The 26,830-nt window shown below is 44.0% G+C and overlaps 2 protein-coding genes across 5 annotated transcripts in view; one reads left to right on the forward strand and one right to left on the reverse strand.

Moving 5' to 3' along the window:
• The window catches only part of usp24 (ubiquitin specific peptidase 24), a 33,084-nt gene extending 10,127 nt beyond the window's left edge, over positions 1-22,957 (reverse strand). The window contains exons 1-48 of one of the 4 annotated variants that reach the window (XM_080032720.1): positions 22,602-22,957; positions 19,738-19,906; positions 19,416-19,483; positions 19,169-19,312; positions 18,715-18,840; positions 18,411-18,446; positions 18,239-18,304; positions 15,522-15,587; positions 14,721-14,795; positions 14,222-14,380; positions 13,994-14,108; positions 13,758-13,861; positions 13,466-13,573; positions 13,278-13,373; positions 12,893-13,054; positions 12,102-12,194; positions 11,325-11,432; positions 11,087-11,236; positions 10,307-10,438; positions 9,629-9,740; positions 9,446-9,522; positions 9,214-9,354; positions 8,940-8,993; positions 8,516-8,631; positions 8,287-8,353; positions 8,051-8,161; positions 7,692-7,790; positions 6,813-6,986; positions 6,628-6,713; positions 6,178-6,286; positions 5,901-6,056; positions 5,678-5,775; positions 5,436-5,531; positions 5,071-5,293; positions 4,816-4,978; positions 4,442-4,603; positions 4,208-4,278; positions 3,942-4,102; positions 3,793-3,854; positions 3,114-3,305; positions 2,185-2,299; positions 1,807-1,951; positions 1,523-1,642; positions 1,270-1,395; positions 689-787; positions 487-569; positions 247-388; positions 41-160 (exon numbers count right to left, since the gene is read on the reverse strand). In XM_080032720.1, coding sequence (XP_079888846.1) covers positions 41-160; positions 247-388; positions 487-569; positions 689-787; positions 1,270-1,395; positions 1,523-1,642; positions 1,807-1,951; positions 2,185-2,299; positions 3,114-3,305; positions 3,793-3,854; positions 3,942-4,102; positions 4,208-4,278; positions 4,442-4,603; positions 4,816-4,978; positions 5,071-5,293; positions 5,436-5,531; positions 5,678-5,775; positions 5,901-6,056; positions 6,178-6,286; positions 6,628-6,713; positions 6,813-6,986; positions 7,692-7,790; positions 8,051-8,161; positions 8,287-8,353; positions 8,516-8,631; positions 8,940-8,993; positions 9,214-9,354; positions 9,446-9,522; positions 9,629-9,740; positions 10,307-10,438; positions 11,087-11,236; positions 11,325-11,432; positions 12,102-12,194; positions 12,893-13,054; positions 13,278-13,373; positions 13,466-13,573; positions 13,758-13,861; positions 13,994-14,108; positions 14,222-14,380; positions 14,721-14,795; positions 15,522-15,587; positions 18,239-18,304; positions 18,411-18,446; positions 18,715-18,840; positions 19,169-19,312; positions 19,416-19,483; positions 19,738-19,906; positions 22,602-22,880 — 5,736 coding nt within the window. In that variant the 5' untranslated portion in view covers positions 22,881-22,957. Of the gene's footprint in view, positions 1-40; positions 161-246; positions 389-486; positions 570-688; positions 788-1,269; positions 1,396-1,522; positions 1,643-1,806; positions 1,952-2,184; positions 2,300-3,113; positions 3,306-3,792; positions 3,855-3,941; positions 4,103-4,207; positions 4,279-4,441; positions 4,604-4,815; positions 4,979-5,070; positions 5,294-5,435; positions 5,532-5,677; positions 5,776-5,900; positions 6,057-6,177; positions 6,287-6,627; positions 6,714-6,812; positions 6,987-7,691; positions 7,791-8,050; positions 8,162-8,286; positions 8,354-8,497; positions 8,632-8,939; positions 8,994-9,213; positions 9,355-9,445; positions 9,523-9,628; positions 9,741-10,306; positions 10,439-11,086; positions 11,237-11,324; positions 11,433-12,101; positions 12,195-12,892; positions 13,055-13,277; positions 13,374-13,465; positions 13,574-13,757; positions 13,862-13,993; positions 14,109-14,221; positions 14,381-14,720; positions 14,796-15,521; positions 15,588-18,238; positions 18,305-18,410; positions 18,447-18,714; positions 18,841-19,168; positions 19,313-19,415; positions 19,484-19,737; positions 19,907-22,601 lie in introns of all 4 variants that reach the window. The other 3 variants (XM_080032719.1, XM_080032722.1, XM_080032721.1) reach the window with 3 other exon arrangements.
• A 1,252-nt stretch (positions 22,958-24,209) lies between these two features.
• On the forward strand, positions 24,210-26,726 carry bloc1s2 (biogenesis of lysosomal organelles complex-1, subunit 2). The gene is made up of 5 exons (XM_080033312.1): positions 24,210-24,393; positions 24,584-24,700; positions 24,849-24,968; positions 25,100-25,204; positions 25,921-26,726. The coding sequence occupies exons 1-5, from the start codon at positions 24,228-24,230 to the stop codon at positions 25,950-25,952; spliced, it is 540 nt and encodes a 179-aa protein (XP_079889438.1). The 5' UTR covers positions 24,210-24,227; the 3' UTR covers positions 25,953-26,726.
• Positions 26,727-26,830: the final 104 nt, after the last annotated feature.

Consider the following 26,830-nt stretch of genomic DNA (forward strand, 5'->3'; position numbering starts at 1 on the left):
ATATAGAGTCGTGATCTCGGTAATAGAAAAAACATTGTACCTTTATCTGTTCGTCGTATTTGATGGAGCGTCCGCTTTCCCAGTCGAAGCCGAAGCGCATGAGGTGAATGCAGAGAACGCTGGGCAGGGATTTGATACATGTCCTCTTCACCGTGGTTCTCTGTGTGCATGGACACATTGTTAAGTACCCTGGATGTCAGTGTAGTAAGCAGTATAAACACACGCAGAGCTCTTGTCTATACACACCTTCTCCTTGCATTTCTCACAGTAGTAGGCGTTGCTGCCCTCCAGCACCTCTCCTCTCACAAACTGGTCCAGAGAGATCTCCAAACTCTGACAAGATGTCACCCCGAGGTTCAGAGCCATGAAGGTTTCTTCACGCTCGTACCTGTATGAGAGAAGAAGGTGAGGAGGTTGAACATTGTTAGTGATGAGTCTCGAAAAAGGAAACTTGAACGTTTTGAGGAGGAGCTTCTTATTGCTTACCGGTGAGGACAGTCTTTACAAATCTTCTGGTCGGAGAAGATTCCCTGAAATGTGTTTTTGAAGATCTGTTCTCGACCCATTTTCTGTCGGAGAGGAGTTTCATAATTTATCAAGACATCAGAAGCAATAAGTTATAATACACACTGTGAAGACTGGTGTGTGTGTGTGTGTGTGTGTGTGTGTGTGGGTGGGAGGTTTTTACCTTGAGATGTTCGTCCAGCTGGTCCACCAGGCTGGTGAAGAACTCATAAGCATCCTGCTGTTCTCTGACATACAACTCCTTGTTCCACATCTTGAAGATCTGCAACAGACATGACAGATTTCCCCGTGGATACCATGTTATAGTCTATACATTGGGTCATGCTGATCATACACTGGACATCTTTATGGCAAAAAGAAACCAGATTACTTTTTGATTGTCTGCTCAGAGACTCAAGAGATCATGGACTTCTTTGATGTTGCAGATAACGATTGTAGTTACGGAAGGGGTGGATGTATATGTAGAATGATGTTACTGGTGTGTGTGTGTGTATGAGTGAGTGAGTGAGTGAGTGAGTGAGAGAGAGAAAGAAAGTCTAAAAAAAAAAAAAAGAACGTGACAGCTAAGAAAGTTTGTGTATGTGTTGTTTAGAGCTTGAAGGCATAATGTACAGCCCAACATATTGAATCCACACCTTTTTGGTTCTTCATAAAAATGAACATTATTACTTTGCAACTGAAGGACAATGCCAATACGTGTGCATTAGGTTACAGTATGAAGTTGAATGGTTGAGTGTCTGTTACCTTCCAGAAGTTCTCAGGTATGTAGTACTGCAGCTTGCTCTCCATCAGGTGGCCAAACAAAGACTGGACCTGGTAGAAGACACTCTCTTCTGGCTGATCGGTGTCATCCTCAATGGACAGGAAAGCCTTAACAAACAAACACATGTAATCAATGATACAGGATTCAGTGTAGGGCTTAAAGAAACAATGCCCTCTGGTGGCTACAGAAGAAAACAGCACATGGAAAAAAAAAGAAGAAAATAAATGATTGTACCTCTGGCAGGCCAGGCTGCATGTAGAGCTGCTGAAACACAGCGTTCATGTAACACGTGGCTCCACCGTTCTTCAAGCCAACGAAACCTGAGACGGACCGGCTCTCTACGGGGGGCAGATACTGACACACACACAGACACACAGACACACAGACACACAGACACACAGACACACATACACACACACACACACACACACACACACACACACACACACACACAGTCAGTTTCACAGATAAATCATTATGATGGTAAAGGGATATTTGGTTTATAATTAGAAGCTTACATCGAACTCCTTGCAGAGGGAAGGATCAGACTGGTGGTGCATGGACATGAGCTCTCTGGTGATCAGTTTGAGGTTTGAGACGGAGCTGTCTGCCAGCATCACCAGCACCTCATAGGCTGCCAGTCTGCTGCTGGCTGTGCTGCACCTGGACACACAGACAGACAGACAGACAGACAGACAGACAGACAGACAGACAGACAGACAGACAGACAGACAGACAGACAGACAGACAGACAGACAGACACATAAACGATTAAAAAGGTTTGCAGTGGTGTTTCTATTCCAACAAAAAACAGCAAATGGCAGAAATTGTATTAATTTTATCCATGTGAAAAAAAAATCAAATGCAAGTGATGGATCAGGAGCAAGGTGCTGTACTTTGGGTGGAAGTCATGGCTGGGGGCCGGGGAAGGCGTCGGGTTGGAGCTGTTGATGATGATGCGCGAGGCTCGAAACAGAAAGTCATCCAACAACTGCTGGATCAGAGATGGACCTGGAGAAAGAGAGAGAGTTACACATCCCTCACATTACATATAAAGTGTACTCAACTAGTGATGCAACCATCATAGATTATTGTGAGAGGAATAATCCCGGTTTTATGGTTTTCACAATTTTAATGCATTCATTCATTTATTATACGACACCATGGATGTATAAAATCCCAAACGTATTTTAAATGAGGCATGATTGTTTTTGTTTGCTCATTTCTTTATCGGCTTTTTCATATTTAAAATATAGTCCTTTTAATTATCGTTCAATATTAATATAAGATAAAAGATTTACTTTATGATTCTGTGGTGGGAAATATTGCTAATGTGGGTGATAAAGTGATTTATTATGATTAACTATCATCCATCCATGCCCATTTTTAATTATCTAGTGTAAATAACCTTTTTTGTTTTGTTTTATCATTGTCCCTGCTGCACATTAATGTTTACTTCCTTTCAAACCCAGTGCTACAAAATGAATGATCTTTTATGGTTTTATAACTTGGTGTATTACTTTCATTTGAGCATGTGCTGCTGGACAGTGATCCTGATTGGGCTGCAATATATTGAAAGTGTTGGATGTTTTGGAAGCGACTTTCTTCCTGCACATTTGTCATACTGGATGCCTGTTTTTATAATTGATGGCTTGGCCATTCTTTGGTACCCAAAATGCTCACACCAACGACTTTATAATGTTTTGGGTAGGAAACAACGCTTCGGTGTTGGGTCCATTGTCAGCCATTGTTGATCTAATAGTAGATGCCTTCAATTAGCGCACGTCAATCGGCAGACTTGCACGTATCCTTTGCGTGTGCTCACCCAGATGTTCCTTCTCACTGCCACAGAGTGACAGCAGGGTCTTGATGAGTCGGAGGTGCCCTGCCAGGAGCACGTTGTCTGCCTCGCTGGTCTCCATCTCAGAGCTCCAGCTGGGCTCAAAGTTATCCAGCCAGGAGATCTCATCCTCCAGCATGGTGGCTGCACTCACTTTGCTCACCTCCATCTCTGACGCTGGGGGAGGTGGAGAGAAAGGAAGGGGCTTTATGATATTATGACTTTAAAGGTTGACACAGGAGGCCTTAACCTCTGCATCACAGCAATTCTTACATCTGGGTCAATAATTGATATCCACAGGGGCGTCTCAAATGTTTGAATATCAATGCAAAGTTAATTTTTTCCCGTAATTTAATTCAAAAAGTGGAACTTTCATATATTCTAGATTGATTAAACATAAAGGGAAACTAATTTAGAATAAACATACTTTTCAGAAGGTTGACATTTCTGTATTATGAAACCTTTTTTTATTCCATGATTCATACGCCGTAATCATCAAAATGAAAACAAAAGAAGGGCCAGACATATTTCACTTTGTGTAATGAATCTAGACATTTACGAAAGTTTGACTTGTTGAATTAACTTTTTAAATGACATTTACATTTTTTGAGATGCACCTGTAGGCATTGAAAGAAGTGAGTGAAAAGGGAATTTGTCGGCTTACTGGTGAGGTCATCCAGAAGCTGGCATCTCAGGTCAAAGTACTCTGTGCACTGGGACAGCAACCTGACAACAACAACAACAACATCAACACGAGACCTCTGCTACAGTTTCATTGCTGTACACATGTCATGTGTGTTCTCTCCTGTGTACCTCTGGTTGACTCCTCTCATGACGGATGTGGGACTCCACAGGGGCAGCTGGGCAGTGAGAATGACTGAGAGCAGGAACAGGTTGGGTTTCTGGACTTCAGGGAAGCCTGAAGTGTCAGACTGGCTCAGGGTGTAGAACTGATCACAGGCCACACGGCGGATCTGACAGAGGGCAGGGACAGAGGGAGAGTGTAAACAGGCACACTGCAACACTTGGGATAGATTTATTATGTCCACTGTATCAAAGCAGAAGTCTGTGTTGTTTACCTCTCCACTGGAAGAGCCCAGCAGAACATCAATGATGAAATCATTGACCGAGGGAAGGTTGTAAAAAGAACCTGAAGAGAAATAAAGTGTCACTGCGGGGCTCTGGCAAAGACAGCAATTACACAAACTACATACTAAAGTCAATCTATACATTGCAGTATTATACCAATGCATAGAGAGGCTTAATTATCAACACAGTCGAGTAGTTTGCTTCTTCTCAGGTATGGATCTTACATAGCTGCTGACAGCGTAACTGCAGACAGGTGACCAGCAATGACAGAGCCTCGCGGGCGATGATAGTATCCTTGATGGAGACACTCTGCTGCCTGACGCATATCCCAGCATGCAACGCTGTTGGCGGGCTCTCGCCCTCACTGCTGGAGCTGCAGTTACTTCCTGCAAAACAAACACAGGGCATGTTTCACTTTTTTACTTTTGTTTAGGCATCAGACAGGCTTCGACCATGCTGTAAGATACAAATGAGGAATTAAGTTTTTCAGGGTAATTGACACACCTACTGATCATGAAGAATCCAGCTGTCACCACGAAAACTTCTTAGCCAGTAAACTAGTACAACAGCAATTAATAAGTGTGTGTTTCAGTGTCACCTGTACTGCTGACTCTGGTGCGAACTCCCTGTGGCAAAAGGGAGCTCTGGGTCTCTCTGATTGGCTGAGGGCTGCCCACCAGATCCAACCGGCCTGCTGCGGCCGCCCAGGTCAGACGCATGAAGCAGGCCACGGTGGAGGTGAAGTCACCCACCTCCATGGTCTGGAAAAGAGACGGAGCAAACATTGTACTTAAGTATTCTACACCTAAAGATGAATGTGGTGCAGAGGGTGAAGTGTGTGTGAGAGCATCACCTGAATAGCTACGCGAGCAGCAGGTATGATCTCCTCCACTCTGATGGAGGAGCGCTCTGACAGGGACATCTGTCTGTAAGAAGACTTCTCTGGAGTCCCACACAGAGACAGCTGCCGCCCGGCCCGACCCGCGTTACGGAACGGACGAGAAGACAGCGACTCCCCGTCCCTGATGACATCATCATCCAGCGACGCGGGCATGCTCTGGCCGACCAGGAGAAATCTGAAAAACACAGAAAATTTAGTCAGATGTCTTAAATAGGTACGTCTACCTGTGTGTGTGTGCGCGCGTGTGTGTGTGTGTGTGTGTGTGTGTGAACAGATGAGAGAGTGTGTGTGAGAGAGTGAGAGAGGCATTTAATCACCTGGCCAATTGAAGGCAGATTGAGTAGACTCCTTGTCTGGTCTCATAGTCCACCTCTGGTGGGATGGAATCTCTCTGCATAACATTCACCACCAGACTGCAGAGAGAAACACAGAAACACTGTTAAAACTCAAACAGAAACAGTAAAGCATAGAAAGCTTATGCTGAAGGCTCTTCCAGTGCGTGGTGATGACAACAAAACAAAACCCCTTTCCTCTAGCAGGTGTGTGTGCTCTCTGTTACCTGAGGCCTCCTGCTTTAAGGAAGTTCTCACAGAAGGACTTGCTGCTGGTTTTGGCCATCTCATCGTCCGACGTGGGCATGAGCTTTGAACTCAACACCTGACACAGAGGAGAGAGAGGGAAACAGACATCAGAGTCACTAATCTGCTTTTAAAGTGTGAGAATAGGTGTTGTATGTTGGGGGGGGGGGGAAATTTGTGCGTTCACAAGTGTGCATGCCATACCTCCAGGTTGTACAGCACTCTGAAGGTGGACATGCCCGGGGCTGAGGATCTAAAGAGGGACTCCAGGATGGATGCGGCGCTGGGCTGGTGCTGCTGCTTGGAGGCCGTCGACGGAGAGCGTGAGCCTGAACCCTGGCCCAGGGTGAACAGCGTCTTCTACGGGGAAAAACAAACACATAGGGAGAGGATGTGTAAGACCAGGGAGTAACGTTCATGTAGACTTCAACAATCAATCCGTGTGCACTTTGACCAGAAGGTATCACAGAGGCTGGTGTACCTGGTGGCTCCACACGCTGGATTCTTTGGGAACAAAGTTGTCGAGAGCGTCCTGCACTTCTGGATCGGTCGGGATCAGCAGCAGCAGCTTGCGGACACGGAGAGTGATCCTGGAGAGTTGGAAAACGTTAATAAAATAAAATAAAACTGATTTCAAAAAGGCTACCAGTCACTTTGTTACATTTAGCTTAAATGGTTTAACTCAGGAGCTAAAAAACATATGCAATCAAAGCATTCACTATGTAATATTTCTGTCAACACAATTGCTCTCAGACAGGAGCTGAGTAGCATGAATATGAGCTGTATCTTATGTCATAAAGACAATTATAGCTGTTCCTGGGAAAAGGCAAAAACTGGTGTAGGGAAGCCTGTCTGGGTAGCAGTGTTTTTATATACAAATGTTGTCAAAAAAGATGTATGAATCTTAAACTTGTAGATTCTTGTATCCTACCTGGATTCATCTAGGTTAGCCAGCTGGTAGAGCATCTCAAACACATTACACACCAAAGCCATCACCACACCGGGCAGGGACTTCTCCTGCAGAGAGAGGAACATGGGGACAGTGTGTCAGAGCCCATGTATGCCAGAGGGGGTTCACACTTTAGTTAAGCGTTCAGTCACAGTCAGAACTGTTACCTGCTCCAGGGCGTAGGCAGAGTTGAAGACAGCAGAGCTTGAACTGCTAGAGGCAGAAGCAGAGGACTCGGAGCTGCCAGAGGGCGTGCCGGTGCCGGAGCTCTTCACAGTCAGACTCTGCTCATCACTGAAGCCCAGCTGGGACAGCAGCTTCTGGTCCCGATTCATGGTCATCTAACACACAGAGAAGGGACGGTGAGTGAGAGACTAAATGGGGAGTGAGGTATGTTGAAGCTGTGTTTCCCCTGGATGCAGCCGGGCCAATCCAACAACTTTAAGGCAGTGGGTCAAAGTACCCCTCCAGGGAGTTACATTTAAGACTTTTTAATACCTTGTTAATGCCACTTGAAATGAAATGTAATGCTAACTTCAGGCCACACTGGGAAAGGTAGGAAGGATTTAATTGAAATTCTAACGCATTTGAGGTATTTTTAATAAAGAAAATGTGTGATAAACTCACATTAATATACTCACATTGACACACTGTAACAATAGCTTGACGTAAGTGTATGCTCTTAATAACAAAACAAAAATGTGCTTATTTGTCACATGACGACCCCTCTCCAAGTATTTAAAAGAGCAATCAAAAATTGTAAGACCTTTGCAGAGGAAGTTTAATCATTTGCAGTAAATTCAATACTGTTAAGGCCTTATTTTGAGAATATTAAATTCAATGCTTTTTTTTTTAAAAGCTTTAAAAGACCCTGTGGGTGGCACGCTGCCTACAAGACTTTACTGAGCGGTTATTGTAGTGGAAACACATTATTGGGCAAAGGGGTAAAATACTTTGATGAGGGAAAGACAGGAACAATTGTATTTTGAGGGAAACCAGTAGGGGAACACAGAGTCCCAATCCCATACAGATGCTTTAACACTTACCACGCTGTCATTGGCAAAGATCTGAACGTTATCCACCGGGCAGCTCAAGTGCTCAGCAATCTTCCAGCGGATACTCCCTATCGTCTCATTACTGTGGGTCTGCAGGACACACACACACACACACACACACACACACACACACACACACACACACACACACACACACACACACACACACACACACACACACACACACACACACACACACACACACACACACACACACACACACACACACACACACACACACACACACACACACACACACACACACACACACACAGAGCAGGGTTACTTCATCTGGAGAGGTGACTGTGTTACACTGATGTATTACAGGCCACTTGGTAGGCTTACAGTACCTCTAAGGTGAAGGTGTCTTTGGTTGACTCATAGGTGATGTGGAGAGTGACTGGGTGTCCATTGTACGACGCCCCGTGAGGTAGAATAGTGCGAGGAACTGAGTACATATCCTAGTACAAAGGCACACACGAAAAATAAAAATATTTATAAAAATTTGTTTTTTTAAGACAAATTGTGTCCTTTTTCCTCATGTATTGAAAACTGACTCACTGTCAGTGAAAAGGACAGGGCCTACCTCTATAGTGATTACGTAGCGTTCGGCCAATAGCAGCAGTCTTTCGATTATCACCAGCTTAGTGGATCTAAAGATGAGCATACACAGAACAATTTAACATTTTTATTTGACTTTTTTCATTATTCAGTATAAAGATACTTTCTATGTGTTAGTAAAGGGCTCAGACAGGCACTGATACATGTTTTGATAGGTTTAGTAACCATGTTCTTACCCAAACCCCCCTCTGTACCTGGATGGTGATTGTACAGATGTGGCCACGGTCGGCATGGCAGTGGCCGTCAGCATCTTGGTTGCCCTAGTAACAGCATGTGTCAGAGTAGGTCCGCCCAGGGCCGAGCTGGCCGCCTGAGAGAGAAAGAGAAAACAGAAGTGAACTTTTCAGGGGTGGATTTCTGTGTAATGGCATAATCCCTCCCAACTAGGGCTGAAACAATTCATTGATTAACTTGATTATTAAAAATCCTCTAAGCCTAGTTTGGAATAACTTTTATTAGTTTTATTAACATGTTTTGGACTAAATATTTTACTGAACTGGATCATGTGGGTCTTTGCAAAAGTGAGCAGGGCGTTTCTGTCAGGGTGTTCTCAATCGATGGATTACTATAAGGCTTCATAGGCGAGTAGTAAAATAATGGACATCTGCAGCTGCTTACCTCTAGTCGCTTGTAACAATCAGCAATGAACTTCTTGTGCAAAGACACAGAGTCCTGTGAAGAAGAACATTTATTATATGTGGTTTACAGTTTCAAAAGGGGACACAAATGATATACATTGTTCTTTTGCTGTTTTCAAACACAAGTAAACTCAGAGCAATATGAAGCTATGTATGAACCAACCTTTCACTGGCAACATGTCAGGTAACACTCAAGAAAGTCACACACACACACACACGGCTAGAAGAGTACGTGTGCGCAGAAATGTACTGACCTTCTTCATTTTGGGATTGAGGTTGGTGTAGCTGTATGTGATAATGAGCCCGATTGCTTCATTAGCTATCTCTTCATCAGGGGTTTCCATGGCGATGCGCCAGATAAAATCCATCCCTGCCAGGTCAAGGCGTTCCACACACTGAAATCAGATCATATGATGCAATGAATATAAAAAAAAAAACGGCAACCACTTTTACCAACATTACGGTACAATAAGAGTGAGGACTGACCAGCTGAGTTCCCTGGCGTTTGAGACGATGGTCGCACAGGTTAACGTTCTCAAAGAAGGTCTTAAACAGATTGAAACCTGGAAGACACCATAAACCATATTAACTGCTGCATCATATCCATAAACTAGCGCTGAAAGGCTGTAAAAGCTGTCAGTGGTGCACGTCCTCCTCTGTGTCTCTCACCGTTCATGGTGATCTCATAGGGTTCCAGTTTAAGGATCTTCTCCTTGAAGAGCTGCTGCTGGACATCACTCTCCAGGTCGTGTTGTCCTTTGGTGAACCACTCAAAACACAACTGCACCACATCATGGAACACAGAACATGTTTCAGCAAAACAATCAAATTGAACTACACATACACTGAACTAGGCAGAGAACAGATTCCAGACAGGGACAGAGGAACACTTCATGCTTCCTTGTGTTTTCTTAAATGTTTTCGTTTTGACACTTAAGAACACTGTAACTTTATTATTGAGAAGTGCTATAAATCTTGACTAATTAAACAATCTTCTCAAACTATAGTATGGAGGATCGACGTATAACAATAACTGAAACTCTAGCATACTTATCAACTACTTCAAATGTATTTTAATGCCCTATTCAGGGAAAAATCCTTAACCAGTATCTTAAACCTACATATGAATCCAATGTGCCACCGTTTGGTCAAAGTTCTCATTTTGAACTCATTTGAATGTTATGTTTTTGTACCGGCCTTGAACACTGATCTAAAAAAGAAAAAATGTGGAAAACAGAGGGCCAACATTATCAGCAGTGTTCAGCCTTTGTTTGCTCCAGGCTACTGCAAATCGCAAACAAACGGCTGACGACAAAGTAGGTTTCATTTGCACAAGTGTTTTCATACCTCGCGGTCCTGTTCGCAGACGTCGGGGCCCGACACCAGGCACTCCCACAGCTCCTTGGCCCTGTTCCACACCAGGTAGAGGCTGGCCTCCTGGAGGAAGAAGGCCAGGAAGCGCAGGTGGCTGTCCAGATACTAAACACACATCCACAGAGAGACACGCGTCATTTTCACCCTCAAGCACGCACTGATGTGATTATTAAATCAATCAATCAATCAATCAATCAATCAATCAATCAATCAATCATAATTAATCGTTAAGCCAAATGTTACACAACAAATGCCTCCAAGGGCTTTACGACATAAGCAAAATACAAATATAATAACACAACAAACCATAGTAAACAAGATAATTACTTTCTAAGAAGCAATATGAACAAGAAATGATATACATAGGGCCATACTATAAAATGCATGAGCATGAGCAAACCCCTAATATTCACAGTGACTTATTACATTTTTGGTAACTTTAGTGAGGTATAAGGACAGAAATTAAGCGATGTGAAAGGTAGATGCAGAGATGGGTTTTTAGTTTGCTTTTAAAAGAATGGACTGAGCTATTTTCACGGATTTTAATGGGAAGACCCTTACATAGGAAAAGGAGCTTGGTAGAAAAAGGCTCTGCCAGAGCCAAATAGTGATGATTTATTAATTCTTGGGACTGAAAGTAGACTGACATAATGGGATGGTGGATTACTTCCTGTTTCCTGTGTAAACCGACTCCCGATACAACAATGACATTACAGCGTCTCAATGTCAATTCTGATGATGTAACTGGCTGACCTCCTGGTATGTGTATCGTCCGTCCACCAGCGTGGAGCCCGACAGGCCGTTGTTCCCCGAGGCGGTCACAGCCAGGCGGTGGCAGCACACCAGGGAACCAGTGACCAGTTTGACTATCTCAAAGTTCTTCTTCAGGTCCTGGATGATGCTCTGCACAGAGAGAGAGGGGGGAGGTTACATCACACCAACTGCACAGTGGGTCATATGGCTGACGTGGCTGGTGCCCTGTTTGCGTTACCTTGTCCTGTTTCTGATAGGTCTGCTTGATGAAGGAACGGGTGATCTCGTGCAGCTGGCGGAGGGCGGGAACAACCCACACCGCCTGAGGACTGCTCTGCTGGGACGCCTGTTATGTTACACACACACACACACACACACACACACACGACAATGACGTCAACTAAAGCGGTGTGTGCACGGAAAAACACGTGCTGCAAAAACAGAGGTCTGTGATGGTGTTTGCTAATCAGATTTGATGATTACAATGATAACATTGCTTTGTCCTCACAGACACACTGTTCTTGTAGTTGTGTAAACACTAAGAGGGGAAAACTTCAGAGCCAGGGATATAAAACCTTAGGCTAGAGAGTCTAAATGCGGCTCCAGTTTATATTATGTTCCCTTACAACAACTTTAATAGTCCAAATCAAATATGAATCCAGGCCTTCTTCTTATGTATCCATGGCTCTGATCGAATCCCCCTTTGCATGAGTAAGTGTGCGAGCACTTCCACCAAAGCTGAAACATTCATCCAGCAGCTCTCAACCCAATGGACAAGATCAACACCGCTGTGTAATTATTAGTCAGTGCCAAGGCCCTCTTAGCGAGGCAAGCAGAGGATTAACACACACCTGGTTTGAGTACCCGATAGTTCAATCGAGTGTGAAATTATCAACGCGTGACCAATGAAACCCCCCTTTCGATTGTTTGGCAGGCGTGAAGCAGCAAGATTGGATACACAGATTTCTCAGTGGAAGTATATATATATACACATGAGGAGGGCTTCTGCTCTTACTTTGAACAGAGAGTTAGCTTTCTTCTTGCCCCAAGTGCCCGTAAGAAACGAGCTCTGACTGTCGCTGCCTTTACTGTCCTCCTGAGTGTGAGTCTAGAAACATACATTTGATTTGAGGGTGGGACATTTTGGGACACACATCCCCATTAGACACCCAATAACAGAGAGAGATGTGTGGCTACAGTTAAAACAAACTATATCATCATGTAGGTGTACACTAAAAACCTGGACGATCGCTCTGTTGTACCGGCTGGTCTTTCCTTCTATATAAGTGGAGTCCATTTCCTTCACCTTTATCTGTGACTATATATATATATATATATATATATATATATATATATATATATATATATATATATATATATATATATATAGTGCGCACACTAATATGACAGCATTATGTTTGGGAGCGTTTTCATAAATGATCTCCAGTTAACACTGAGGCAGAGCTATGGAACAACAAAAAGAAGAAGAGGGAAAGAGTACAAAGGGAGCAATGGGCGAAGACAGTTTCAATTTACCCACAGAGGAATTTCAACCTTTTACTTGACTTTGTAGAAAAAAATAATGATGTTTGAAAATCAAACTCAACGCAGCTCCATGGATGCTATGCTGGGGCCCATTGATGGAAACAAACTAAAGCTGAGGGTTAACACGCAGCACTAACAAGGCCATGCTAACTGCAGAACAAATCTGTCACAGCAAACAGAGAACACGCTTTCTTTAGACGTGTGTGAATGGTCAAGTCTGGACAATACGGACAGGACAATACTGCAGCACGTCCGTCTCACCTTCTTAATGTCCTCAATACATTTAATGATGTAACTGCGTTTCACGGTCTCCTTGACAGCGTAGGCGTCGCTCAGAATCCCCAGGTGCTCCTCCAGCGCCTGCTGAACGAGACTGGTGGGCAGGCTGGGGAGGTGGGCCAGCTCCCACAGCACCTCCAGCACCTAAACACACACACACACACACACACACACACACACACACACACACACACACACACACACACACACACACACACACACACACACACACACACACACACACACACACACACACACACACACACACACACACACACACACACACACACACACACACACACAATTATGAAACCTTTAACACACCATTGACTTTATTGTGTGTTATCCTACTGATACTCCTACAAACCTTTCCGGTGGTGGTTTCGGAGCGAGCCTCTTTGCCGATCCTCCCGATCAGACTGAGCAGCTTCTGCCTGACGCGGTCGCTCTCCACCTCCCAGCTCTAGACAGCAAACGCAGACCATGTCCTCATTAATGCCGTACACGGACTAGACTCGCCAAAGCACTTTGTCATTGAGCCCGTGTGTCACTGACCTTCTGTATGAGGACGAAGAGGTGGGTGAGCTGATCGAAGCTGAACTTCACGGCAGCAGCAGCGATGATCGTATGAATGTTTTCTATCACAGTGGAAGACTGGCCCGCCTGCAATGACATTTCACACACACACACTCACAAAGCTGATACGCGCTTACACATGAACACAGACAGTAATCTGTATGTATAAAAATACACTTTGGCAATTAAAAAAAAGCAGAAAACGTGGCCGATCATGCTATATACCACAGATATTGCTGTGTTGTTATTATTGCGATGTAGTGCTGCTGACCTGTATCCTCCAGATCTTGGAGAGTTCGTCCAGCGACAGTTTGCTCCCCAGCAACTCAATGATTCCCTTAATTCTATCACAGTACTGAGCCTGGTCGATGTTGCCTGCAATACAGTGAACACAGTCAACCCTCCACACAAAGCCTGATCATGTTGTACGCAGTGTTTAGCAAAGCACTGTGTGACAACACCTGGTTTGAATGGGTTTGTGGCATTAAAATGAAGCGTGCTCTTTACCCTCCAGTGCTATTGAGAGGACTGAGTTCTCCACCAGCCAGTCCAAGAGTTTATCCGTGTCGATGGCATTCTTCACCGTCTTAGAAACAGTGCTCTCCTCTATCAACTTAGTCACCTGAGACAGAGCAGACACAGTAGAAAGAAAAAAAACGAGATGAGATCAAAAACCCATTTAAACGAACAAGAAAGAGCGTTATCGTACGAAATCCTTGAAAAAAAAGCTCTGACCTCTTTCAGGGAGTTCATCTTGGTGGAGAAGTGTGGGGTTTTGAGCATGCGCAGCAGTGTGTCCAACCGCAGGTCATCCACCACAGTGACCAGCTCCCTCTGGAAGCGCATACACAGTAGCTTGATGGCCGACAGCAGGTCCGGGATGGTCACCAGACGCTACATTTCAAAAAAGGAGAATATTACAACTTCAAATTCTAAAAGGATACAGTAAAACAACATTGAAAATAACATGACCTAAACCCACCACTCCCTTTGTTAACTGTTGAGTAGTTTTATAGCAAAAGTCTTATCGCAGCTCTGCAACCTGCTGTGATCCAATCAAATTAAGATTTAAATTCCTCCCGTTAACTGAAAACTGACACCCCCCCCTCCCCCGAATATCACATTCCACAATAGAAGTGCAGCAACAATGAAAATATATTCCTCACTGGCTTCCCAGACCCAGTGCACATAAAGCTGGACGTATCAGTCATGGTGACAAAACAGAAAAATCTACCTTGTCTTTAAGGTCCTTCTCCTCCAGGTTCTGCACGTATGTGATCATCTTATGGATGACTGGGTCCAGCATGGGCTAGAGAAAAACAGTAGAAAAACGTTATGGATTGCCGTGAGGAAAATGGACCAACTGAAGCAGCAAAAAACAGTAAGAGGATACAGCACATTAAAAATAGAACCGAGCACAAAAGGGCCACGTCAACAAAGACAACTGATTATTTCAACACTGGAACAAGGTTATACGAGGGGGAAATAGGGAGAATGTCGACATATACATACAGAGTAGCAGCAGTTAATAAAAGTTAATTAAAATTATAATTTTGTTGATTCTAACGACACCTTTGGAGAAGAGCGGTGGTGTTTTAAGACCCCAGCACCCAAGCGCGTGCTTTTGTTCATTTGTTGAGGAAGCTAGTGAAGGAGACCACAGGACACGACGAGATGATGTACTTATACACGACTATGTACGACAATGGTGAAACAAAGTCAACTTTGATTTAATACCGTTCATAAACACAGGATGTTCCGGTCTGCCTGCCGTAAATCAATTTTTATCCAAGTCCCCGTAACCGAGCAAAACGCATTAATAATAATAATATAACTATATAAATCATAGCGATTTTTTCGGTGATGGTCTCGTTTGCTGTTACAGGTCATTTATGATCATCAGAGGAAAAATAAGACTGTTTCATAAACATTTGGAAGTTCCTCGTAGGAGGTTCAGACAAAAGAAAGGACATACAAAAAAAAACACAAACTATAAACAAAACTAGAATTCCATTATGAAGGTAAGATCGCTCACCTGGACGAGACTGGAGTTGAGGTATTCTGCCGCGACCCCAAGAGGCTGGACCAGAGCTGACACGCTCTGTGGAAAGAGAGAGAGAGAATAGCTGAGGCATGACACAAACAGAAAAGGAAATCAACTTATCCGTACCAGCTGAGTATGACCAAGTAAGAAGAAAGTCTTGCATATTAGCGAGACTGGGCTCCTCACACATTTTGAAAAGTCAGAAGTTGAGCTGTGCTTGAACCGATACTGTGTTTTCCCTGTTGTATGCGAGGGAGCGTAAACAGATGTGTGGATGACTTTCCAATACCGGAGCGCAGCTGTCATTTGTCATTGGGTACTAAATCACAGGGGCTTCATGAATAGTTCCAGTCTTTTCTTCATGGCCCTTGCCATCTCCTCCACCTTCCTCCTCTATTCACTCAGTTAATACCCCCTCTTGCACTCCACTTCCGGCTCAAAGCAGACAAATGAATGAGTCACCCATGGGAGGCAGTTGAGGAGGGAGCACTCCTCCCATTATCTTTTCTCCTTTCACTTTCACTCTCTCTATCTCACTTGTGCTTGAAGAATGTTGGGTGTCTATCTGACAGCTTACACACCCTGTTGAGCTAGCGGACAGTGCAAACGCTGATCTGAAACCAGTCACTGCCTTATTAATATGCTAAATGGCTAGAGAGAGGGGAGGGCGCTCGCATGTGTGTGTGTGTGTTTGAATCAATGGCTGAGCGTTGCCGCGGTTTCCGGCCAGGTTCCCAGAAGGAAGCGTCAAGTACAAGGATGCCTCAGAAACACCTAACACAACAGAGCATTTCAACCCATCGCACAGCGGGAGGATGACAGGGAGTGTTTGTGTGTAAGTGAGTACTAGTGAGGAGGAAAGAGAGAGAGAGAGAGAGAGACATTCAGCACCCTGCAGCTGAGAGCAGTGGGAGTGAACACGGTGACCTTTTGCCTGTATAGGCTTGCTCAAAGTCTGTCTACGAGGCCCCCCTCTGCATCCATCACAAGGGTGGGAACTTTTCACTAGGCTAAAGATACTTCAGGAAAACAGCAAAACAAGACTAGGTGAATACCTAGCATATGGCTGGACATTCTACATTATAATGCAGTGTGTCAGAATATAAAAAATATGGTTGGTTTTTCTTATATTTGAGGTCATTAAGCCTATGTTATCTACCACTTTCTCTAGCCGGTCTTCTTTTAACGAGGCTATTTAACCAGGTCGGCATGTGGTCAATAGATTTAAAAACACATTTTACATATTTATTTTGTGGTGTCAGTGGGCTCGCCCTGACTGTCGGCTATGTTGGTGAAATAACTTAATATTTCACTCTGTGCGTCTGCAGGCACATGAGGGAGAGACACCACTCACAGTGTTTCCCCCAGGAAATGTCTTAGTCAAGGTGGTCACTGTCTAGCCGTACAGGAGGCGCGGCGCGAAGCGCTGCGGCGAAAATTTTGGGGGTATTTTGCTCAAAGATGCCAATGCGCCCTAAAGAAATAGTTCTGTTTATTTGAATGACACTGACCTTACAGTTGTGCAATTTTGTTTGCTATGTGCACATTTTGTGCAAACATGCAGACGGTACAAAATACAATTAAAGAAAAGTTCTACTGTTTTGGTGCAATACCATGCAGACACACTAAATAAAAATAATGGACCATACACTTAACATGTGTATGCACATCAAAGTGCTTTTTAAAGTTCCTTTTTGGATGGGGGGCTGTTGTGAGATTATTGTGGACAATAGGCATACTGTGATGCGATTAATTCATATATGGTTATTATTAGCCTACTTGCTTGATTTCTTTTTAAATACAGAGGTTATTGGTTGTTTTGGAACATGTATTTCCAAATTTAAAACATAAAAATAAAGCAGCATTTAAAATTCAGAAAAATAAATCTTGTATGGCTACACTAGCATGCTGTTTGAAAAATAATTCAATAATTGAAATAATACAATGTGTTTTCCCCTTAAAATTACTAAATGCATTTCAAAGACAGTTACAGTGTGCACTTCTGTAAACTTACTGAAAGGTGCCTGGGCCATCACTCTCATGCATGTATCAGACTTTTCTCTGCGCTGTATGAGCCGATAAGTTGTGTTGCCACGGTGATGTGGAGTGTTAAACTAGTCTAGCTTTGCAGAGCACTTCTTTCTGTTCAGCTAAATATCCCCATAGAACCGCACTGCGTTTATTATCGCCACAGGTTAAATGTCGGTTTGCTGCTGCTCGTTTCCCGCGTACATGCCGTAGTCGCGCGCAGCGCGGGACGGTCGCGCGCGCAGAGCCCCCGACACAGAGCAGCTGATAGTCTGAGCAGAGAGAAACGCTTGGAGACATATGTGCACATTTATTTACCGCAAATCACGGCCTTTCGCGCATTTCTGACCATGAAAAATCACACATCGCGCTTGCTAGTACATTAATTGTGCAGCACTAAAAATAAAAAAAATAAAGATTTAATTTTTTTTTTTTTTTTGGTCGGTCAGTAGTCAAGGCGGGGGGCTGGTTTTGCTAAGGCGGCCGCCTTAACTATAAAGCGCTGGGGGAAACACTGACTCATATACAGGCTACCCGCTGTGGCATAGCAAAGCCGCTTTCATTAAAACACTGTCTTTCTTAAAGTACCGGTAGGCCTACTTATACAGCATGGATTAGTCCTGTTTGAGCCTCGCTCTGCGGTCCAGCCTAAAGTGAAAGTAAAGAGGGGTTCTGCTTACAGCGATCTCGATTTCGTCCATGTTGAGCTTTGCCTGGATGGCAGTGAATCCTCCCAACTCTCCAAACTTGAATAAAAAAACAAAAAGAGCAAAGGAGAGGGATGAGGATAAACTGATACAACTATGGCACAATAACATGTAGGCAATATCTGGGTGAGCGCTCATTACTCACTCGATTCACCAGATCAACCAGCCAACCGTGAGGCTCCTGAAAGAGATTAAAGCATGTTTTCAATGGACTTATTTGGAAATGACACTGCAAATTGTCGTCACACACACACACACACACTGTTTTTTTTCTGACAGCTGCTGTATGTCAGTCACACATGTTTGGGCCGAGACGCCGTGGCTCAGTTACACAACACATGGGCGACTGTGCACAGTACACATAGGCTAAATAAGGAAGTGTGTATATTAATACGAGCACAGCTTTACATACTGGCTGGATATAATGGCAAGCCGGGGGCATCCCTTACTTTCTGATAGGTGTTGCTGGGAGAGACGGCAAACATGTTGGCTTCTTCTCCAAAGACCTCAGCCCAGTTCCTCTGACAGGCCTTCATCCGGTTCTTAAAATGGTACTCGTTGTCCGGGTTAAAGGCCTAGACACATACAACAGGGACGCAGAACTTAAAACACATATACTCCACACATACATTTCAACCATGTACTCTCACATGCCTGAATTCCAAAAAGGACAGACAGAAGAAGTATTTCTTTATAAAAGTGGACCAATATTTTTTGATACACAGGTAAATTATTACTCAGGAGGAAGATAAGATTTAAACATAAGCTCAATAAAAGATGTGGCTTGGCATTGGAAACAATCCGATTCAGAGCACAAGAAGTATTGAGGTTTTGAGAATTGACATTATTGCAATACAAAAAGACAAATATTATGAAGGGCGGAAAGCGATAGGAAGTACAAACCGTAGTCAGGACTCCCATCAGGCTTATAGGCACAGGGTCCTGCTTCACCCTCTCTGCCACCAGCTCCACCAGTAGCATCAGCATGTTGTAGATTCCCTCGTGAATCTCTGTGCCCCATTTGTGAACGGCACTGCTGGTCAGCAACTGTTGGCGGTGAACAAGAGGAAAAGTCGGGTTTGAAATATTTTTTGTGGAACTTAATTAGTTTAACGCGGTCACTGGGGATCTCAGCGTCTCTGCTGCTCACCTTTTTAAAGGCCTCCGGCATGCACCGCTCAATGAACCGTTTGCAGTTCTCATCAGCGTCGGCAAGACCTGACAGAGAGGGAGATGTCTTGATGATTTACAACCAAAAACATGGAGGGGAAAAAAAAACATTGGCTGCAGACACAGACGGAGACACAGATTGAGCAATGTAATACAAGGGCCAAATGTCCAAAATAAAAAACACCCAGCAGTCCAAACAAAACATGCTGCTGCCTACACAATAACACTGACTTGAGAAATCAGTTCAGTGCAGACCTTCCCAAAACCGAGATGTTCACCCAAAACAAACGTAGTTGTCTTACCGTGCCGAGCGAGGCAGGTGGACGCGATGAGACACTTGCCCAGGGACTCCTCTCTCTTGTAGGGAATGGACCAGTGGTCGGTAAACACTCGGCTCTCCAGCTCGTACAGGTTGGTGGTGGGGAACTCCATGCTGCCCCCCGAGCAGTTCCCGTTCTCGTCATTGCTCCTCTGTAAACACACACATACAGGTGACACGATTAATTTCCTAATAGTAATGCTTTGGGAGACTTTACTTCACACAGCCCAGTCCCCTGCTTCAAACGCTGCTTTATCAAACTGCAGCCTGTCCTCTGAGTGGGGATAATCCAAACGGCGTCCTCCTCGGCATAGATAAAAGGCAGACAGGATGAGCATGCTCCACTCTTTCCTCCCTTGGGAGGAGAGCGATAGCAGCCATTAAAAAAAAAAAAAAAGTCTGTCCTCTCTCCTCAATGATCTACCCTTCATCTCCGCATCTTCCTTTGTCCATCGACTTCCTCCCAAGAAGCTTTCAAAAGAAGACTTGTTTTCAAGCGTTTCAATTAGCGATAAAGTCAAAAAGGGTTGTGAGGTGTATAACCCTGCCACACAATGTGTCAAATTATGCTCTCTTGTTAGCGGTATGATGCTCCCCGTGATTGCATATTTCCTGAAAAGGGTAAGTAAGCAAGATAACATACCACTCACTCAAAAGGTGACTTGCCTCCTCCCGCTAAGAGAACACAAAAAGCCAATCAATGGCAGTGAAGTCAAGTCTATGAGTCCGTGTGGTGAAAGCCACAGCAGACAAAGGATTTGTGAATTATTTACATCACAAAGTGTTTACATATTCATGAGGTCATCTGACTCTGAATATTCATGATTAAACTGCTCAGTGCGGGACATTTCAGAACACGGCGCGTGCAACACTGTGGCAGCACGTCAGATTTGACACCTACTAATGATATACGTTTGCGGGGTGATTTCTCTATTTGTATGAAAACGTACCTTGAGCTATGACTGAGCCCTGGGCTGCAACTCTCATTCCTTAACCAATGATTAAACTATTGCAAGTTCAACTCATTTGTCCACTTTTTTTAAAACCTGTTTTTCTCCTCTACAGGTAATAACCCAAGAAGAGACATTCAATTAAATCAGGACTCACTGAAAAAAGGTAACTTGAGTATACAAACCAAATCCATTGATTAAATAAGAATGTATCCGACCAATACACAGATGAGGTAACTCAGCGCCACTCTGTTACCATGCACCCGTCTGCAACCCTCCTGGGACTCCCCCCTCCCTTCAAAAAAAACTGCAATGTGTTTGTGTGTGTCCAAGAAGCTGCAGGGCTATATTTAGGAGAAAAACATGGGACCGATGACCTATGACACGGCTCGTGAGCACAACTACAGCGAACAGAGGGAGAGAAGAAAGGAAACAAATAAACGATAATGGCTTCCTGTCAGGACTAATATGATTTGTGTAAACGTCTCAATAATACACATGAGAGGGCAATAAACCGTAGAAACGTCATGCAGTAATCCTTCATGTTTGCAAGTTGGTTTTAAAAGGAATGATAGGTTCGATTAAATTTCTTAGGCATGTGGACGCAAAGGAAAGGGGAATTCAGCAGCTGTTAGAGGGATTGGTTTGAACCAACAACACCATTATTGGCATACGGAAAGAAATATGCTTATTATATATTAACAGGGGCCTGCAAGTGAGTGCTATTGTCCGCATACTGAAAATACCAATTGTTGTTTATATTATACTTCTTATACCAACCTGTATATCAGTGCTTGGCAGCAGTGGGAAATGTATGAGGAGGAAACGAGATGAAAATGATTGGCCAAAAGGTGCGACAGGACTATTTGGCTTGTTCCTATTCTGCTGAGCCAAAATCTCAGCAGCTCAAACAGTGTCTCCATCAAAGGGAAACAACAAGTGGTTGAGTCTAAATCAACAATCTGACGGATGAAATGATTTGAGCCTTCCTGAGAAAGCTTTGCTCCCCATTGAAGGTTCTAGGAGATCTAGAAATCAAGCAACAGGTTTTAGGTCAAGTTGATGAAGTCAATCTTGCCATGTATTATGAAGGCAGGTATTTATGAGTAACCCATGCAGAATATGCTTACAACATTACATAAACACAGACAACTAGGGCCAAGTCATAGCACATGTAGGTAAATCACTGACAATATGTCATATCGCTGTCAGAGCAGCAATAATTAGTCAAAACATCAAATGCCACTCTTTATGATAAAATCATCAAGTGACACAAGACAGTATTATTTTAATAGCTGAAATGTGGACATAGGAATGATCAAAATGGCCACGTTTGCCAAGGACATTGCGAAACCGCTTCTGAGACCGGTTCTAGTGGACTCTAGTGCATGGTGCCACTGTCAACTATCCTGCAGCTAACGGGGTCTAACCATGTCTAACCCATGCATAGGAGGCTGTCCGCAAGCAAACTGTTCGCTCTGATTGCCAACCACTACTACTCCCAGTTCAAATGAAATATGTGATTGCAGCCCCTCTAGTGATGCCTCTGTGCCGCTACACCTGGTCCAGTTACTGGCGCTTCCAGCTCCCAACTAACGTTAGCCAGCCAGCTACTAGCTAGCTGGGTTAGCTAGTAAGTTAAGATGAGCTATTATGCTTCATCATTTCAGTATCTTAGCTTCATGTAGGCGGACAACCTTTCAGTCTCTCTGAGCCTGTGGCATGCCCTGTCCCGCAGGACCGTTGGGCATTTCACCTCCTGCTCTGACAGCTCACGTTGGGCTCGGTGCATGTAGCATTGAAGCTGCTAAGTTTAGCTAGTTAAATGGGCGAGCCCGGTCTCTCCCAGTGAGCTCCAGTAAACCATGCTCTTCTCCCTCGCTCCATTAGGTCTTACCTCGCTGTCCACTACATCGTGGTATGCGGGCGGGGGGTCAAACCCTCCCGTCCCGGTCCTCCCGCTGTTTTCCCCCTCTCCACTCGAGCCCACGCCTGGGGCAGGCCCACTCTCCATCGGCTCATATCCATACCCGAGTCCGGGGCTTTCGTTCGTCAGGAGCGCCACTGCCTCGTTGATGTCGTTTTTAGCTAGCCGGAGCGCTTTCCGTATCACGTCGGGATCCGGGAAGCCCATGCAGAGGAGCGTGGTTATGTGCTGCTCCTCCTCGGTCTCCATGTTGGGGTGTCTCCGTCTCTCAGGCTAATAGTAACGGGGTTTTCGGCACAGCCCTGTAGCTGTGCACGCCGCCATGTTTACAGTCCGCTGCTACTAGCCTGTCACGATCTGGCTTCCTCCACCACAGCGCAGGTGTTACGACGAGTTCCGTCTGCCAAGAACTGCATGCTCCCCGCGTGAACGCGCACAGCCAAGAATCCTGCACGGTGTAATGAATTCTAAGCATTACTGTTTGACAACAGTTGCCTATATAGGCTAGTGTTGTATGGTGTCAGTGTTGCATAGAATCCCAGGAAATATGTAGTTTTATTAAGAATGGAAACACTTTTTTCTGCTTCCACAATGAGGATATAGTTTATAAAATAAATCTCATGTTATTTCAGCCAAGGTAAGAGTTATGACAACTCACACTGTCCTAAATGTTAATGGAGAATCTTAACAGGTTGTTCGGTGCTAATGTTATTTATTTAGAAGAGGTGCTCATCATTGTGATTGATAACAGTAAATACCTTGCATAACATTGGTAATAGTATGGAGAATTAAATTGTTGAGGTTAATAATATATTCAAAATATATTGTTGCCACATGGTCATTTGGGAACAAAACAGAAGCTTAAGAATTGGTTAACTCTTCAGTTCATCATTCAAGAACAACTTTGCTTGTGGAGTGTCACTTAAAAGCAATCGCGTAATGAATGGAAACAAAAAATGCAAAAGCCATAAAATCCCTTATTTTAATGAAATATGCAATTCAGATAAGAAAATGGTATGATTAATAGGCTGCTATATTACATTAAATTATACATTAGGTTAAATTAGGCTATACATTAGGTTAGTTCATAACGATAAAAGTCTGTAGCCTAATTATAGCCTACCTGCTGTGGCACACTGCAGCCCCCTGACAATGTGCTAATTCGATAAATGCCAAGAATCTTCTTATTTTCAAGAACAAGAATTTTCTTTTATTTCTTCCTTTTTCTGTTAATTAGCCTAGCCTTCTCATTTGAAGGCGCCCATTATGAATCAAGTAGTCTCGCGCAGCCATGAAGATTCAAGTGTAAAAGTGGGAGAAGCTGCTAGGCCTATTTTTTAAAAAGGCCTTTAACTCCGTGTACATGTTATCGATGTATTAACAGCTGCACATGTATACTTTTTTTAAAGTTTGGTTTTCCAGCTAACATTTGTAAAAATATTCAATATAACCGTCTAATTAAACCCGCATGCCTCTCACACAGGCAGCAGGGCGTGGCAATGCGCGCGAGTCGGGTAGTGGTGGGGGTGGCGGGCGGACGTCACGTGAACACTCAGCTCAGCTCATGTGACAAAGAAAACTCAAAACAGGAACAAAATGGCTGCAACGGGCGACGAAGCCGCAGCCATGGACAGCATCTCCAGGATACCAGCGGCCCAGTTAGCGGCTCTGAACCCCACTGGTACGTCCAGCGGCCCAGGAGAAGCCCCAGTGGATGGGGCGGAAAACCCGGCGGTTGTTCCCAAAAAGCCTAGCACAAACAGTGAGTGCTGTCTCCTTGCAGCTTCCGTAGCGTGCTAATGCTAACGTAGCATACAATGAACAAAACATTACTATTTAGTGTGGGTTATATCTTTGTCAAGATTCTCACTTTTGTATGTTTCTAATATTTGGATTTATTTTGTTTTCCATTGAGTAAACATGCAGTGTTGAACCTGTTTACCTGCCCCCAGGTGACGGAGGTGTAGAGACAGCAGAGGAGGCTGTGGAGCCTGCAGAGCCTGATATCAACGAGCTGTGCACTGACATGTTTGAAAAGATGTCCGTCTTCCTGCAAGGAGAGCTAACAGGTATGTTAACCAACGGCACACATCTTCGTTTCTCTTATGTTCCCTGCAAAGGGGAAACACAATACCAACACAGTGACGGACTAATGCTCTCCTTTCATTCCTTATTTGTTCTTCTCTGTGCCTTCTCCCTGTGTCCTTACCTGTTCAGCTACTTGCGAGGACTACTGTCTGTTGGAGAACATGAACAAGCTGACCAGTCTGAAGTACATGGAAATGAAAGACATCAGCATCAACATCAGCCGGAACCTGCAGGATCTCAACAACAAGTGTGAGTGAGAAACTTTTAACTGCACAAACACTCAGAAAGATTGCACTACCGTTGGCGTTGTTATTTCTAGTTCATGCACTACTTCTACTTCTCCATTCTGAACGTCTGGCTGGTTTGTCTGTTTGCTTTAGATGCTAGCCTGCAGCCCTACTTGGACCAGATAAATCAGATTGAGGAACAAGTGTCGTCACTTGAACAAGCTGCTTACAAGATGGACGCGTACTCCAAGAAACTGGGTAAGTGTGCATGCATAAAATGTTCAGTAGCCTCATTGAGACTGATTCTGTAGACATGCTTTCTTTACCTAAAGGTGGAGTCAGCGATTCTGGAGAAGTCAGAGAATATCTTCTCCTCACAATCTGCTACCTGTCTGTACTGTGTGCGCTGAAAGAAAATCTGGTGTTAACATACCCAGGCGAGGCTCTGTAAACTGGTATGTAAACAAAGGGGGCCCACCGTAGCTCGCAACATGTCTGTTTACAGACGGAGCCCAGGCTTAATATTAACACTGGATTTTTTTCTTCAGCGCACACACAGTACAACAGGTAGTGAGCGGATCGTGAGGAGTTATTCACTGATTCTGACAAAAGGTGATTTTGACAACAAGCGTCTTCCAGAATTTCTGACTCCACCTTTTTAATTGAGTTTGGTAAACGTTTGAGAGTGTACTCTTCGGATGACGACAAACATAAGTCTCTTTCTTTAAGTGCTGGATATTTTGTCTGGGAAGTGTATTGGTATTGTATTTGCACTGCCGCCTCATGATCCTATACTGAAAAACATCCTGAAGTCCACCAGCAGATGGTGCTGCTACTCTACAGACAAACCCCTCACCTAAATATATCTCCATTGCATCTTACAAAGACATAACCTGATCATGTTGCTGTTGCACTATTAGCAGCCATTCGCCACAGCGTGAAGTTCAAGTCCCTGTCTTTCCTTGTGTTCACAGAAGCCAGGTTCAAGAAGCTGGAGAAGCGATGAGGGGCTAGAAGAGACTTATGAAGCCTTCTCACCTTCTGTAAACCCGGCCTCGACTTATTCCCTCCCTGCCAGCGGAGCCCAGAGCTGTGGGGAGGATATGAACTGAGACTGAAACAACAAACAGTCAAGAGACAATTTGACACAGAAATAGGACCAAGGAGGAATCAGCTGAAGGCACATGAATTAGCACTACAGCGCTTGGCTTAGATTTAACTCCTGTATCGCTGATTTTGGCTGCAGTCGTGCGGCCAAGGTGTTTGAGTGTTTGGCGTTTACGCACGTTCTTCTGCAGATGCACTTAGAGAACAAATCTTCTTAATTACCAGCATAACCTAATTGAGTGGCGGAATCAGAACTCGACAGATTAAAAGAAACTTGTATGATCGGAGTATATAACAACACTGTTGTCACATTTACATGATGAAGCATGCTTGTACATGTATTTTTAATGATGTCCCACCCCTTTTTATTCTGGTCATTTCGGGCACCTGAATGCTTGACAGACAGATTTTCACTTTACAATCGTAGCCTCCTGACATAAGCACTCTTTCTTACTATATTTATTAGTCCGGCAGTGTTGACATTACCACAACTTCTAGAGAGTTTGCATATATGTATAGAGCAGCCGAATCTCACTGTCTCTGTAGATGGAGTTTGCAGTTTTAAAATGAAATATATTTAATATGAATGAATTATTTGTTTTCTGTCTTTTGGGAGATATTGACATTAAAACTGGATTTTTAAGAAGAAGAAAACAATAAATCTTGATGTGCATATCATTGCATGACTCTTTAATTCTCAACCTGTTGCTGACAGCAGGTGGCAGACCTGCACCATGATAGGGACTTGAAGTGATGCATAGTGGATTGATCAAATAT

Source organism: Ammodytes marinus, assembly GCF_949987685.1.
Source record: "Ammodytes marinus genome assembly, chromosome: 8".
Lineage (NCBI taxonomy): Eukaryota > Metazoa > Chordata > Actinopteri > Uranoscopiformes > Ammodytidae > Ammodytes > Ammodytes marinus.

Coding starts and splice junctions, on each gene's coding strand:
- bloc1s2 (XM_080033312.1), top strand. CDS start 24,228: ATGGCTGCAACGGGCGACGAAGCCGCAGCCATGGACAGCATCTCCAGG. Junction 24,701..24,848: donor CCTGCAAGGAGAGCTAACAG/GTATGTTAACCA, acceptor TTACCTGTTCAG/CTACTTGCGAGGACTACTGT. Junction 24,969..25,099: donor GCAGGATCTCAACAACAAGT/GTGAGTGAGAAA, acceptor TGTTTGCTTTAG/ATGCTAGCCTGCAGCCCTAC.